The sequence below is a fragment of the Gekko japonicus genome, unplaced genomic scaffold (genome assembly GCF_001447785.1).
Source record: "Gekko japonicus isolate JY-2015 unplaced genomic scaffold, Gekko_japonicus_V1.1 scaffold299, whole genome shotgun sequence".
NCBI lineage: Eukaryota > Metazoa > Chordata > Lepidosauria > Squamata > Gekkonidae > Gekko > Gekko japonicus.
The window spans coordinates 367,491-382,029 of NW_015170896.1; the positions used below are offsets into that span (position 1 = coordinate 367,491).

At 47.3% G+C, this 14,539-nt stretch overlaps 1 protein-coding gene across 1 annotated transcript; it reads right to left on the minus strand.

The window, feature by feature from the left end:
• Window positions 1-4,020: 4,020 nt before the first annotated feature.
• On the minus strand, window positions 4,021-10,796 carry LOC107116593 (ferritin light chain, oocyte isoform-like). The gene is made up of 4 exons (XM_015418532.1): window positions 10,544-10,796; window positions 7,620-7,766; window positions 5,520-5,645; window positions 4,021-4,368 (listed from the first exon to the last, which is right to left on the minus strand). The coding sequence occupies exons 1-4, from the start codon at window positions 10,643-10,645 to the stop codon at window positions 4,210-4,212; spliced, it is 534 nt and encodes a 177-aa protein (XP_015274018.1). The 5' UTR covers window positions 10,646-10,796; the 3' UTR covers window positions 4,021-4,209.
• Window positions 10,797-14,539: the final 3,743 nt, after the last annotated feature.

The window sequence follows — 14,539 nt, forward strand, 5'->3', positions numbered from 1 at the left end:
AGGTCGCCTGTGTTTAGGATGAGATAGGTCTGGAATCTTTTGTAATGTCCCAGTACCACTGATTTGGGGAGGATCCAGGCTTTTTAGGGATGCTTAGGACCAGGGTTGTTCTCCGATATCACGAGAGATGACAAATCCTTTATAAACTACCCTTTTATAGTGCTAAATCGCTGAACGCACTGCTTGGGACCTTCCCAGCTGCCTCTACCCCAACAGAGTTTCTAGAACGCTTCGATATCCTAGAAAATCCTTTGGTGTCGGGGGAGGCTGGTCACACTTGGACAGGCTGGGAAGTCTTGCTTCTTGACCTTGTGGGGTGTTTTTAAAAGTCTGAGAAGCCACTGGGAAAGTGAAGGTCCTGCAGTGCGAGTGGCAGGGATTTTACAGGTGTGACTGTCTCGCAGATGCAGCTAACAGAGTCATCTTTAAAAGGAGGAGGAGGAGAGTCCTATTTGTTATTGAACTTCCCTGACTGGAAGCATCACAGGTGTTTCCTTGACAGCAAGGATTAGCTTAGTAGAACCTTCTGGAATGGTGCCGGAGGCTTGGAATGTATGGAAAGACCTCTAAGTGATCATGGGTTTAAATAAAGCCACCTGTGTGGAGTTCTGAGGAGGAAGAAATTGAGAACGCGCAGGGGCTGTCTTGCAGTATAAACTGCTCTCTGCCTGTGTAGACTGGGGGTGGATACTTAGGGAAACCAACCAAAGTTGTTTTCAGATGTTAAAAGGATGGATTTTACTGCAGCCATACCAACAACCTGGAAACTGGGCCTATACACTAGGCACTCCAGAACCTGCTACTCTAACTCTCCTTGCAATGGGATTGGTCCTGTGTAGTGTTCAACGAGGGAGGGGAGGCCAGTGATTTTGATCTGACCCAACCCAACAGTGTGAGCCAAACGAGTCAAGTTAGTGCAAGAAACAGGGATTCATTCCATAGGTGATTCTAGAATGTCGAGGGCTCCCGGGAATGCTTCCTTGACTTATCTTGTAGGGCAGGGTGTTTCTGAATGGCCATCTTTTCCCAGAAAGTAGCCTCACTGCTCCGCAACAGTGGCCCTTAAAAATATGCAAACAGATGCAGACTCTGAAAGTTTAGACCAAATTGCTTGTAAGGTGAGTGACTGTTTTTATGACCGTGTTTCCTAAATAGATGGGAGATAAAGGCCTTCCCTGCTAGGACTGGGGCTGTCTTGGGACATCGGCCAGAGCACAATGTTCAGGACTCGTTGCCCACTATGGTGGGGCTGTAGTGTTTAAGAGGCAGGGAAAACCAGTGAAGGTTGGAAGGTTTTATTATGTCTCGTGTCCAGCACGAGAGAGAACTGGTTCTGGCATGGGACCTTCATATCCTGCCCCCAAATCTGCTGCCAAGTTTGGTACCAAGAGAACCAAGGAAACTCCATTTCCCTCCCTGCGGCCTGGTCTACGTGCTGATTGCGTTGCTTGCTGTTTGGGCTGGCTAAACATCTGTGCTTGGATTATGATCCACGTCATCCCATCCTCCCCCACCCCCCAATTGCTCGTACCTCATCATTTTGTTAAAGTATCGCCTGGCTGTAAAGTTGTGTGATTGTCACGACTTTTCTGTCGTTGCTGTTGTTCCCCTCCTATCCCCACAGACTTGTTTTAAAAAGTGCTTGAGGTTTTTTGTCGTCTTCCACCTCTCCCAGTCCCTACCAAAAATACTGTGTGTGGGGGAAAAATCAAATGAACAAAAAGCTGCTTGTGAGACAAATCTCAAATTATTTAAGAATAAATTTTGCTTTGGAAAATTGTGTCAGTCAGTGTTTCTAAACTTCTGAGGTGAATGTTTCTAAACTTCTGCAAAGGGAAAATGGCGGGGAGGTCAGTGCTCTACTTTAAAACTTTGCTACCTGGCTTTTCATAAACATCCAGGTAGCTCTGTACAAAATATGATACAAAAAGTGCATGTAGTAGCTGAACTAAGAGGCTCTTACAAAGCAGCAGAAACGCACTGGGAAATAACGTCTTAGCCGATGTTCTAACATCCAACTATTCTCCACCTTAAGAGCCACTTGCTCCAAACTTTGCTCAGTGGAGTGGTAAGCTGGGGTGCAGGATCCACCCCCCAATGTGGATTGGGTTCCACAGATCAAAGATGAAAGCATGGTTAGCATAGGAGCTAAGAGCAGTAGTGATGCCATGGGTGACAAGGTAGAGCTTCTTAATCCTCTATGCAACAAGGCTCAATATGCATCCCCTACAATTTATTAACTGGTAAATACCATTACCTTCTACAACGTGAAGGAGCAAAGATGCAGGTGTCAGATTGCCACCCTGTTTTACACCTACAGCACCATCTGTTAGAGCCAGTTTGGTGTAGTGGTTAAATGTGCGGACTCTAAATCTGGGAGAACTGGGTTTGACTCCCCACTCCTCCACTTGCACCTGATGTGGCCTTGGGTCAGTCACAGGCTCTGGCACAGCTGTTCCTGAAAGAGCAGTTTGTGTCAGTGTTCTCTCAGCCCCACCCACCTCACAAGGTGTCTGTTGTGGGGAGGGGAAGGGGAAAGGAGTTTGTAAGTCACTCAGACTCCAAGTGAAGGGTGGGGTATAAATCTAATTTCTTCTTCTACAGGTAGGCTGGCTCTACTGTTACATTCCTAGCTTAAGCTATTTGTTCAAAAAAGGTGTATGGGGAGCACATACTAGGTTCTGCTTTAAACCCAGGAGCCAAATCGACAGTAAGCAGAGCACACGCTCTTCCATTTGAAGTCCAAGTGCAATGTCTGTTGGTTTCAATGGGACAGCTAAACGCTTCTGTTCTTTGAAGTCATTTTTGGAAAGGCTTGAGTGATTACAGGTTTCATTTTCCAGCATATATCCAAAACAAATGAAAAAAAAACAGATGCAGCAGCACAGGCACCTTTCTTGTAGTTTCATGTTCAGCAGCACAGAGCAAATCAGAAGCTCCACGGTTGCCTTGACCTGGATAGCCCAGGGTTTGGGATGCAGAGGCAGGCGATCAAAAGCCACCTTTTTTTGAAAAACATTGAAGCCCACAGTAAGGCTAGCCAGAAGTCACCATGACTGCCAGGCAATGCAAGCACATACAAAACCAACCAAAACAAGACTTAAAAAAAAACCCTCTCCACGGTCATAGCTGAAAGGAGCCTAGTAGGCCATCTGGTCCAAGGTGGACCATCTCCAACAGATGGCTGTCCAGCTTGGGGGGGGGAGATCAGTTCCTCTGGGAAAGGGCTGTTCAGGATAGGAGGTGTCTCCTAGTGTTCAACTGAATTCTGCTCTCCTTCAAAGCCCATTCAATCTGAACTTGCACTCGGGAGCTGCAGAGACCACAGACAGAAACAGGAAGCTAGACTGCCAGTGACTATTTTACAAATTAACAGGGGGAAAAGAGAAGGGTGGGCCCAGCCAACTTCTCTGATTGAGAAAGGGGAAGGTGGGTTCCCCTTTGAACACCCAAGGAGGACTAGGGGGGTTATGGGATTTACAGTAATGATACTTGGGAAAGACTGAGAGGAAAAGCTAGCTGGATCTAGGGACTCGAAACACTCAAGAATCCACTTATAAGAGAAGGCTGCAGGATCCTGCCTGCCTAAAGCAAATTCTAAAGAAACATGAAGTGATACTTTCACAACTAGCTAAAAGGTGTCACTTGTCCAAGCTTCAGAGTTCTCGAAAACTCTTTTTTTTACCAGGCTGCATTTTTAGAAACTAAGTGTGTGTGTGTGGGGGGGATTTAGGCCTCGACTTGAATGGGTCAAGGGATGCTGGTTATCAGGTTGTCGTCTTCTCCTGTTGAAAATATGTGTACAGTGGCAGATGATCATATCTTTGATTACAGAAGGCAGAGAACAGAGGGAAGGCACAGTTACCCTGTATTAGCTGAACTGGAGGTCAGTTTGTTTTAGGAGAGGTCACCCACTCCTCAATCCATGGAAGCTAAACTGGGCAATATCACTGAATCCAAAATGCTGTGCAAAGGTTATCCTAGTTAGCATGCACATATACACACACAAACACGTGCCAGTGTAGTGCTTAATGGCAAGTTTTATTTAATGCCAGTTACAGACTCTCCTCCCCAAGATGTGCAGGGTAGAGGCATGCCTCATTCACTGAACAGCCAAACTTTTTTTTAAACATAGGCACATGACAAATTAGAGCAACACAGCTGGACAGGTTGGTGGGAGGACTCTGGAGGGATCCAGCACTCTGCAGCTCAGTCGCTGGACTCGCCCAAGGTGAGGCGATCGAAGAGGTACTCGCCCAGGCCGTCCTCGCTGGCACGCACCCGCTTCAGGTTGGTCAGGTGATCACCCAGCTTCTTGATCAGCTTCACCTCCTCATCAAGGTAGTGAGTCTCCAGGAAGTCACACATCTGGAAAGCAGGAGTGAAAAGACAATGCTGGAAGTGGATCCCAATAGCATGTACCATGAAGGGTTCACACACAGAATCGGAGTTGGAAGGTGTTGGGTTATTCTTTTAATTTTAAAGTGAATCAGCAGAGTATATCAGCATTCAGCAGAGTATTAAAGAGGCAGAGTCCATGGTGTGTTTAAATATAAAAGTTTACTACAACCTAGCATGGGGAAAAGGTACACGGGATGTAAAATAACAAAGAGCTAATATTCCTACATCCTTACAGCTAGACAGAACATGGCAGAAGAGAGCAATGGAGACTAACTTCTTCTTGCTCAGGACAAAGAGCCATAAAATGCTAATACTTGGCACTCTGGTCTCCAATCAGAACAACAAACTAGATCTGAAGTTACCGGGCTTTCTAACTCTCTAAACTTATTTGTTACAAACAAACATGTGATTTAACAAACATCATTAACCCAGTAAATACTGAACAGTGTTTTAACTTGTAACACCCAACAGAAGGGACCCTCCAGGGTCATCTCGTTCAATCCCCTGCACAATGCAGAAAATTCACAAATACCTCCTCCGTCCGCACCCTCAGTGACCACTGTTCCACACCCAGAAGATGAAAAAGAAAAAAAAACTCCTCAAAGATCACTGGCAAAACCAGCCTGGAGAATAATTGCTTCCTGACCCCAAAAGTGGCAATCAGCATTTTCCCTAGGTGTGTAAGAAAGGGCCACAAGAATTAAGCACTGAGGCAACCCTTCCTGCCCTCCCTCTCGTAACTCACTAACCCATTTAACTCAAAAGGCTCAAGGCCACAACGCAGATATAGAGTTATCCCTTCCATCACATAAAAAGTGCCTTCCATCTAAAAACAGGTTATTTGGCCAACCAGCCCTGTGTTTCCCTGGAAGCAAATTCCTTAAGAGTTCCTAAACGTTAAACACTGACAGTTTGACCTTGCAAATGAGATACAGAGCAGGTTAATCCTGCCTGAAACAGTATTATATGCAAATATACTTGGTTTAAAGGTTTCAGAATTCAGCTTGGTTCTTTTCTTTGAGGCACAAACACACAGTTATGGGGAGGGAGGGGTTTTTGTCTTTGGAAGCCGTAGGGAGGGGTGCCAGAACACAGACCAACAAGCTTCCATTGCTTACGTGAGGATCCACGTGGTGAGAAGCGATCTTGTGCAGATCCAGCAGGGCCTGGTTCACGTTCTTCTCCAGCTGAAGGGCGAAGGCCATGGCAGAGGCTCCATTCCCCCATTCATCCTGCTCCGGTTTCTGGAGTTGAGCAACAGGAGAGAGCGAAAATCAGATCATGCACCAGGCGGTGCGCATTTTGGTTTGGTCCTGCCCCGTCCACCCTGGGACTTCTCCTGGAAGCTACCGGTCCCAGCCACTCATTTGGCACACATCACATTAACGGTCAGCTCCACATTCTTCTCAATTTCACCCCACTCACCATCAGTTCTTAGAAGGAGGGTCAGGCAGAGCAGATTTTGGCCAGGTCGCACAGATGAGCACACTAGGTGGTGTTGCCCCTAACAGTTCAGCAGATGGGGTACAGCTCAGTGCCTTCCCCTTCTCCTGACTACGGCACCAGAATCTTTAAGCCTTGCTAGAGATACTGGGTGCAGCTCTCTGCTTTGCTCTGCAAGAGATTCGCTCTGTCCATTGTACTCTGTGCCACGGATCATGTTAGGGATCTGCATGGACCTAGTGGGGGGCATTTCTGACAAGGCCCAACTTGTCCCAAACAGAGGACTGCATTTTTTTTTAACCACCACTCTTCAATTCTGCATAACCTGTCTTCTCATTCTTTGCAGTCCAAGCTTTTATTCCCACATTTTTAGCCAGCTGGGAGGAGACCCACAAGCCAGTTAGAAGAGAAGAAATGGATTTATACCCCGCCTTCCCTTCACTACCCAAAGGAGTCTCAAAGTGGCTTACAATCCCTTTCCCAGAGAGCCAGTTTGGTGTAGTGGTTAAGTGCGCGGACTCTAATCTGGGAGAACCGGGTTTGATTCCCCACTCCTCCAATTGCACCTGCTGATGTGACCTTGGGTCAGTCACAAGCTCTGGCACAGTGTCAGAGTTCTCTCAGCCCCACCCACCTCACAGGGTGTCTGTTGTGGGGAGGGGAAGGGAAAGGATTTGTAAACCGCTCTGAGACTCCAAGTGAAGGGCGGGGTATAAATCCAATCTCCTCTTCTTCTTCCCTTCCCCTCCCCACAACAGACACCCTGGGAGGTAAGTATGAATGAATGAATTTTATTGTTACAGCGCATAGCCAGCAATATAAAAACCATAAAAGTAAATTACAATAGCCAGATGGTAAAACTTCCAGAGTACAACAAGGTTAATAAAGAATGGCATTGTGCAATTGTTTTGATCACTAAAACCAGACTTAAGAATACGCTGCAATAAAGCACAGTAAAAAAGAATAAAATAAAAATGACAAAAGTAGCAGCACAGGCACCTTTCTTGTAGTTAAGGTAAGTGGGGCTGAGAGAGCTCATCCGAGGGCTGCTCTTGAGAGAACAGCTCTGAAAGAACTTGTGACTGACCCAAGGTCACACCAGCAGCTGCATGTGGAGGGTTGGGGAATCAAACCCGGTGTTCCCAGATTAGAGTCCATGCTCCTAACCGCTACACCAAACTGGCTCTCAGTTAATCCAGCCTCTGTGGCAAGAAATACATCCACATGCAAAACTCTCTGAAGCAGAGAGCAAACAGGTGCTGCAGAAGTCCCTGCAGAGCAGGGGACAGCCACATCCAGAATCTTCGGAAGTTCCCCCTTGTCATCAACAGCAGGAAAGACACCGTCCGCCAAGCCAGCCCCGCTAAAGAGATTTTTACATTTTTCTCCCCTTTCTTGCATCATGGAACCCACAGCATAAGTTTACACAGGACTCCCAAGGGTTTCCCACTGCAGCACTGACATGCTTAGCTTCAACTAGGTTGCTGTGTCCCATGCACCTAAATAAGTCACGTACACCCTGGGACATTCGGATGTGATGAAGACCACATAGCCGTAGATGTGGGAGACCCACTGTCCTTTGGTCTCCCCTTCCTTCTGACAAGCCCTTTAGTGATATTCTGGGTTCATCAAAACGACCTTTCCCCAACTTTAAATCTTCTGTCTTTGCCCAGAAAGCCCTGCGCTCTCAGTTCCTCTTCTGCAGCCAACCAGCCACCCTCCCTCCACTTCTCAGTGGCCCTCCCACACCCACCCGAGAGATACCCCACGCTCACTTTAACATCCTTGAGAAAGACTCTCCCTCCACGACGGTTTTGGAAGGTCAGGAGTTTCTCAGCTTGTTCGTGTTTCTCCTCAGACAAATGCTGGAAAAAGGACGCAAACTTGGATAGAGCCACATCGTCCCGGGTGAAATAATGACCCTAGCAGAGAGAGGAAAAAAAAGGGAAGGTTTGTTGTTGTTGAGAGTTTCGTCAAACAATCCCCTTCATCTCCTTTTCAATGGATTTTAGGAGACAAAAGTTACCGCATTAACACTTAATTGAACACACAACCACACACTAAAGAATTGTAGGCCTGCAGTTTTAAGCAAATCTACCTTGGCAGCAAAATGATGCACCATTAAACTGGTAATTATACCAGAGCATCTTGCCTGGAAAGAATATAGCATTCCTTTATTGAATCCAGGTGAGCTCCTACAAACACGTTACTCGTGCAAGTACCAAGGGGTGAAAAGTAAGTTGCATTTCTTCTTAGGATCATTAGGGATGGGAGAGGAGAGAAGGCAAAAAGCTCACAAGCAAAAGATCCATGAGTCCACACTCTGTCCACTTCCCTACCAACACTCCATACTGATCTGTACTCCCTTAGTTTCACTCCTGGCGAATACAAAACCTTCTGGTTTGGACGTACTACACTTGGGCCCAGTGTGGTTTAAGCATGATTCGAAAATGAGTCGGTATGAAGCTAGATTGACTATCCTGGCTTCCCCCAAAGCAGTGCAGAAACTTCAGTTCTGTAAAGGGATCTCTCAAAAAAGGGGGAAAAAACCCTAACCGTCATCCACGTTCACTTGGTCAAGAGTCCCGATGATCAAGACCCATGCCAGTTTTAAAGTCTTAAAATCTGACCTGGGCTTAACATTCTGTTTTGAAAACTGAGACCAGAAAGCAGCAGCAATAGCCTTTAAAAAGGGTCCAAGACACCTGAGGGACTGCCTTTCCTCATACATACCCAGAGAGCACTACGGTTGGGGTCACAACACCGTCTAATGACCCCAGGCCCTAGAGATGCCAGGCTTGCTACTACCAGGGCCAGAGACTTTTCGGTGGCGGCTCCTACCTGGTGGAATGAGCTCCCGGAGATTAGGGCCCTGCGGGACTGTGTACAGTTCTGCAGGGCCTGCAAGACGGAGCTCTTCTGCCAGGCTTTCTATTAGGAGCCACCCACCATCCACCACCATTACCATCTACCACTACTGCCATCAACCACATGTTGTTGGGTTGGCCCTTCAAGAGATTGTGGGAGGCCAAAGTATCGCTAAAGAGGGGCCCTAGTATTACATCTGTTTACACGCCACCTCAAACTGAATGAACGACGATTATCACTACGAGCACTTTATAGTATTAATTGCATTTAAGTGTATGTAATGCAGGACTGTTTTATCTTGTTTTTAATTGTTATATCTTGGCACATGGTGCCGTTAACTGTGAGCCACCCTGAGCCTGTCCATGGGGAGGGCGGGGTATAAATAAATAAATACTAAAGAAAGTCATCTGGGTCCCACCCCTCCAAGAGACACCAAGGTGGGTGGTGCCAAGGCTGCAATTCTGCCCCGCCTCTTCCACACCCCTTTAAAATAGCTTCTAATCCTAAAACCATGTGATTCCCAGATAAGGACTAAGCAAAGTCTAACACAAACTCTGGGGCAAAAGGAACAAGGTTTAATCATCAGCTCCATATCTCACCACTGTGTTTTCACAGGCCGGAGCAGAAATCAGAAATATGCGAACTTTGCCACCTGTAAACAATGGTACAGGGCATGCTGGGGGATGGAATGGGGGGGGGCAGACACCACAACAAAGAGTATAAAGAAGCTAGGCTTGTTATCTACTATTTACAAAACACAGGAGACTAAAGGGCAGGTATCAGGTGCCAGAGCGAATGGACATTGGGAATTCAAGAAACAAGAGGCTCAGGAAAAGCCGCCCCAGATTGCTAAAGGGGCAAGGCAATTCACGACACTCACAGCCCTTTGGAGAAAAATTCAGGTGGGTAGCCATGTTGGTCTGAACCAGCAGAACAAGATTTAAAGATCTTAAAGGTGCCACAGGGTTCAGCCTTTTGGAGAAGGAGTCCAAAGTTTTTACATCCTGAATGTGGTACACTTACTGGGGTTGCCTTCCAGTTACTCTCACCACAGCAAAGATAGACGATAAACACAAGAATTAAATAAATTAATTATCATATGGCAGTGGGTGTAGTATAACCAGGAAACCCTAAGGCTGTCTGGCAGCCTGAAACTCTTATCTCTTTTTGTGGGGAGGTGGGTTTATTTTGTGGAATGAGAGAACTGTGACTGACCCAAGGTCACCCAAGTGGCTTTAAGGGGAGGAGTAGGGGAATCGAACCCGGTTCTCCAGGTTAGAGTCCACCACTCTTAACCAAAAGAGGGTAACTAACAGGACAACTTCTAGACAAAGGAAGCTTTCCGTGCAGAAGCCTACAACATCCAGGTGGGTGGGGTTGCGCGTGGTCCACGTGGTCATTCCCCCCCAACATACCAAGCAAATATAGGTTCCATAACAAAAGATGAAAGGAGGTTTGAGGGGCTTTTTTTAGGTTTAAGCAGCACTCACTGGGGGGAAAAAATTCCAATTTACGAGACCAATGTAAGGAACCAGAATTCCTATATTTTTCAAGAAAACCCTTTTTTTAAACTACAGAAAAGAAGCGGGACTTCTCCAGTTTAAATTATAGGAGCTAACATGGGACCGTTTTAGCTACAAGCCCGCCCACACCGGCAGAACCTGCACCAGGTGGAATTTTATGTATCCCTGAAAAGCAGCCAAGGCCCTCGGGAGAAGAAACAACAGACCCTGCACCCATCACGCACCTGATAAGGAATTCTCGCATATTCTGCACCTCCTCATGGCTCCCCACCCATGGGGGGGGGGGGCGCATGGCAGCAGATACTCACCAGGGACAGATAGGTGTAGCTGGCGCGGAGGAACTGGTTGACCAAGCTGTTCACCCCAGCTTCGCTCTCGGTGTCGTAGTTCTGGCGGACCTGGGAGCTCATGGCGCAGATAGAGGCGGGGTTGTTGGTTTTGCTGGTCTGGCGGAAAAATGGAAGGATGGGGCGGCCGCGACCCTGCTCCGTTCAAGCACTGTTGAAGCAAGAGCTGAAGGAAGGCAGCCAAAGGCGGGGACGATCTGGGGAAGACAGCGCCCCGGCAGGGGCTTTTATAGAGAGGCCAGAGGCTGTTCCCGGCATCTCCCTCCGCGGTTGGCGCAAGCGCAGGGAAGGCGCCCCTCCTCCTCGGCTTGCGGGGGGGGGGGGCGTCGCTAATGAGAAGCCGGACGCCTGGGTTCTCCAGACAGAGGCGCTCAGAAGCTCGATGTTATGGTTGTTTGCACCTGAAATAAATGCCCCGGATTTCAAAGGGGCCCGGTGCCTTTCAGTGCATGGGTGCATTAGGGCAGTGTGTTGTCGTGGATAGTGTGGCGGTCTGGCGGACTAGGACCCTGGACGACTTGGGTTCTGAATCCCCACTTCGGCCGTGGCAGGTCCCAGCTTGGCCCACCTCACAGGGCTGTTGTGCGAAAATGGAGGCTGGGGGAAGCACACGATGTTCAAAAAGCCGCTTTGAGACGGAGCTGGGGAGAAAAGCAGGGTATAAATAAAGGAAATGCAAGCAGATGTGCGTTTTTGTGTGAGCATTAGGAGCAATATACTTTGTGGGGCTTTTCAGTGCTTGGTTGCTAGTTACGTAAGCCGGTCTTTCGCACGTTTACTTGGGCGTCGATCTCACGAGGGATGCAATGGGCTTACTCGCACTTAAAGAAGCTTTAAGCGCCTTCGTTGTTGGAATTTCCCCACTGGCTCTAACGCAAGCTGAAGTCCGCACTCGGGTTAAGAGGATCCGGGATGAACGAGCCTCCCGGGGCACCACAGCGGGTTACACGATGGGTTGGAAGACTTCCTTTTTTCTCAACCTGATATGCGCCTTCTAGTAGATGCGCAGCAGGCAGGCATTCAACAAGTACAGATTACCACTCACCGCACCCGAGGGGGAGAGCTGTACCTGTTAAATGTTTGCTTGTTCTTCAAAGCCCAGAGTTGAGAGGGGAGGTAGCATCGAAGAACAGGGATCTACTAAAAGGAGAACAGGGATCTACTAAAAGGAAGGACAGGATTGCCCATTGGAAACAATCGGAGACGCTGGAAGGCCCATTGGAAATCATGGGAGCCAGGAATGTCAATTGACTTGCATGGGCTCCATTAGAAAACATTAGGGTACAAGTACAGTTGCGAGAACATAACTAGTTCTTGTTGGGGGATTGTAGGGTTTCCAACAGGCGGGGGATACCCTGCCCGTTTAACGTTTAACGTGTGGGAATGGACAGCTGAAACTCTTCACGGCGTGGAGGTAAATCACATCACCGGGCAGTAATATGCTGTCAGTCCTCAATTAAAGGAACAGCACCTTTTTGTCCAAGGTAGTTGGCAACCAAAGGTATGGAGAAAGCTAGCAGTCAGGAGGATTCCTGGGTTATGTAGTAATTAGAACTCTTTGAGGTGAAAAAGTTAATTTCCCCTTTCGCCGCTTCTTCCCTCAACCATGTGACTCAGCAAAAGCATGCCCTCTTTACACGGCTTGCCACAATAGAAATCTCAGGATGACTCAGCAAAATGGTGCTACTATTCCACCGCCATCGTCATATAAATTGTTTTAGTAATTATGTTGTGTTTTATGAGGATATTTATATATTGATGTTTTTATCTGTTATTTATTAGCTGCAGTTTTGTGTAAGCCGCCCTGAGCCTGCTTTGGCGGGAATGGCGGGGCACAAATCAAATCAATCAATAAAATATTCACAACTATTTGAGGGCTCCTAGGCCCAAGTCACCCACGGAGGTTTGAGAGGGAGGAAGGAGTGGATCCCTGTTTCTCCCCCTCCCAGGTGACACTAACTGCTACACAACACTGTTTTTCCCGTTAATACAGTGTTAAATCTTACAGTTTTAAATAGAACAAACTTCTAAGTAAGCATGGACATGACTGTAGCCCAAAGCCAATGCTGTTCCTTCTTGCGCCAAGCATTGCACAAATTTCCCTCTCTGGGTTCAAGGAAAGCTCACTGTGTCTCTTCTTTGGTTTGCAGTTGGTGTGAGTTCTCCTCTTGGGTAAGAGCCTGACTTAGTCTTGCATACTTCACTGTGGCAACGTTGTCTGTTGCTTAGTGCACAGATTCACTGCAGGAATGTGTAAGTGGTCCAACCTTGTTAGCTCAAAACCCCTTTTCATATATTTTGGCACTGAGGTTACGTTACATGCCTCTGGTTCAGTACAGAGGTGTCAGTATATACTTTTGGTTGTTAACTAGCTGCAAACCAAAGCAAGGTGAGCAAAACCTGGTATCCTTTAGGTTTGTTTATTAGGGCTGGCCCAATAATGCAGGCAGACTAGGCAGGTTCTGGGGGCAACACAATCCAAAGGCTGCCCTTGCGTGGGTGGAGAATGCACCTAGAATTCACACTGTAATCACAAGGCGTTCTCTGTAGGATGCAATCAGAACTGGCAAAAAAAATCCGAAAAACAAAACTTAGCCGTCTTGTCTGAAATGGTTCCCCACAGACCCTGCCCCCCACCTTCTCTACTCTGACCTCAGAAAGCAAAAACTTCCTGTTTTCCTGGCTGCCTTGCAGATCCAGTTCTAGCAGCTTCCTCCAACATCTGACCCTCTGTGTAATTTTGGTTGCAACCCTAACATTACTTTCCTAGGGGTAAACCTCATGGAATACAATGGGATTTACTTCTGAGTAGTGGAAATCACTTAGGATTGCTCTCTCAGTCATCTGAATGAGAAAAAAAACATTTAGGAGTCCAGGGTCAAGCGCCCCTGGCCAGTTCTCCCGGAAGCTGACAGGGAGCTGCAGACCAGCTGGGTGCTCGCAGCAGGACAAAGCTGAGTCAGGCCAGGAAGTAGGAGAGCTGGGAGGCTCCGTGGCTGGCCCATCTCTCTTGCCTTCCTATCTGTTTGTCTCAAGGAGTGTGAATCATACAGATTTTCTGGCATGGTCAGCATAGGGGAGGAGCACATGACAGGGGGAAGTGGCAAGACCACAAGAAGAAGAAGAAGAAGAAGAGATTGGATTTATACCCCACCCTTCACTACACGAAGGAGTCTCAGAGCGGCTTACAATCTCCTTTCCCTTCCCCTCCCCACAACAGACACCCTGTGAGGGAGGTGGGGATGAGAGAGCTCTTTTCCAGAACTGCTTGTGAGAGAACAGCTCTGAAAGAATTTATGACTGACCCAAGGTCACACCAGCAGTGGCATGTGGAGGACTGGGGAATCAAACTCTGTTCTCCCAGATTAGAGTTTGCGCTCTTAACTACCACACCAGACTGTCCCATAGACCTAGTCGGCTGTGGAAAAAGGAAGGACAGAGACCAAGATCCCAAGTTCTGATGAAAGAATTATGAATGCATTCCATTTAATCACAACTGAGCCTAGAGGGTGACAAGGTGCATTGAAACGAATTCTAGCCACTGAGCTGAGAAGAGAAATATCTTGATTATTCTACTCCTGATCTATGTATTGTGTATTATAAATGTGTCCTCGGCAAATGTTAGGCCAATGACTATTTTCACACCCCTTCCTCTTTCTTCTTTACCTTCCTTTCAATTTATTTATTTATTCATTCAAACTTACATTCTGCCCTCCCCACAAGTGAGCTCAGGGTGGATCACAAAGCCATACGGCATCACAATATAAATACATTAACAGAGAATTTAAAAACAGTTAAGAACAGCAATTTAAAAACAGATTGCACTGTCTGTTTATACACACGATCTCCAGGGCTGGTGCCGCTAGGTCTCTATGATCTACTTGATCAGAGCCACATCGAGCTGGTGAACTTCAACATGGGAGGTCGACTTTTTCACTGGACGCCCGCCACCTCAGC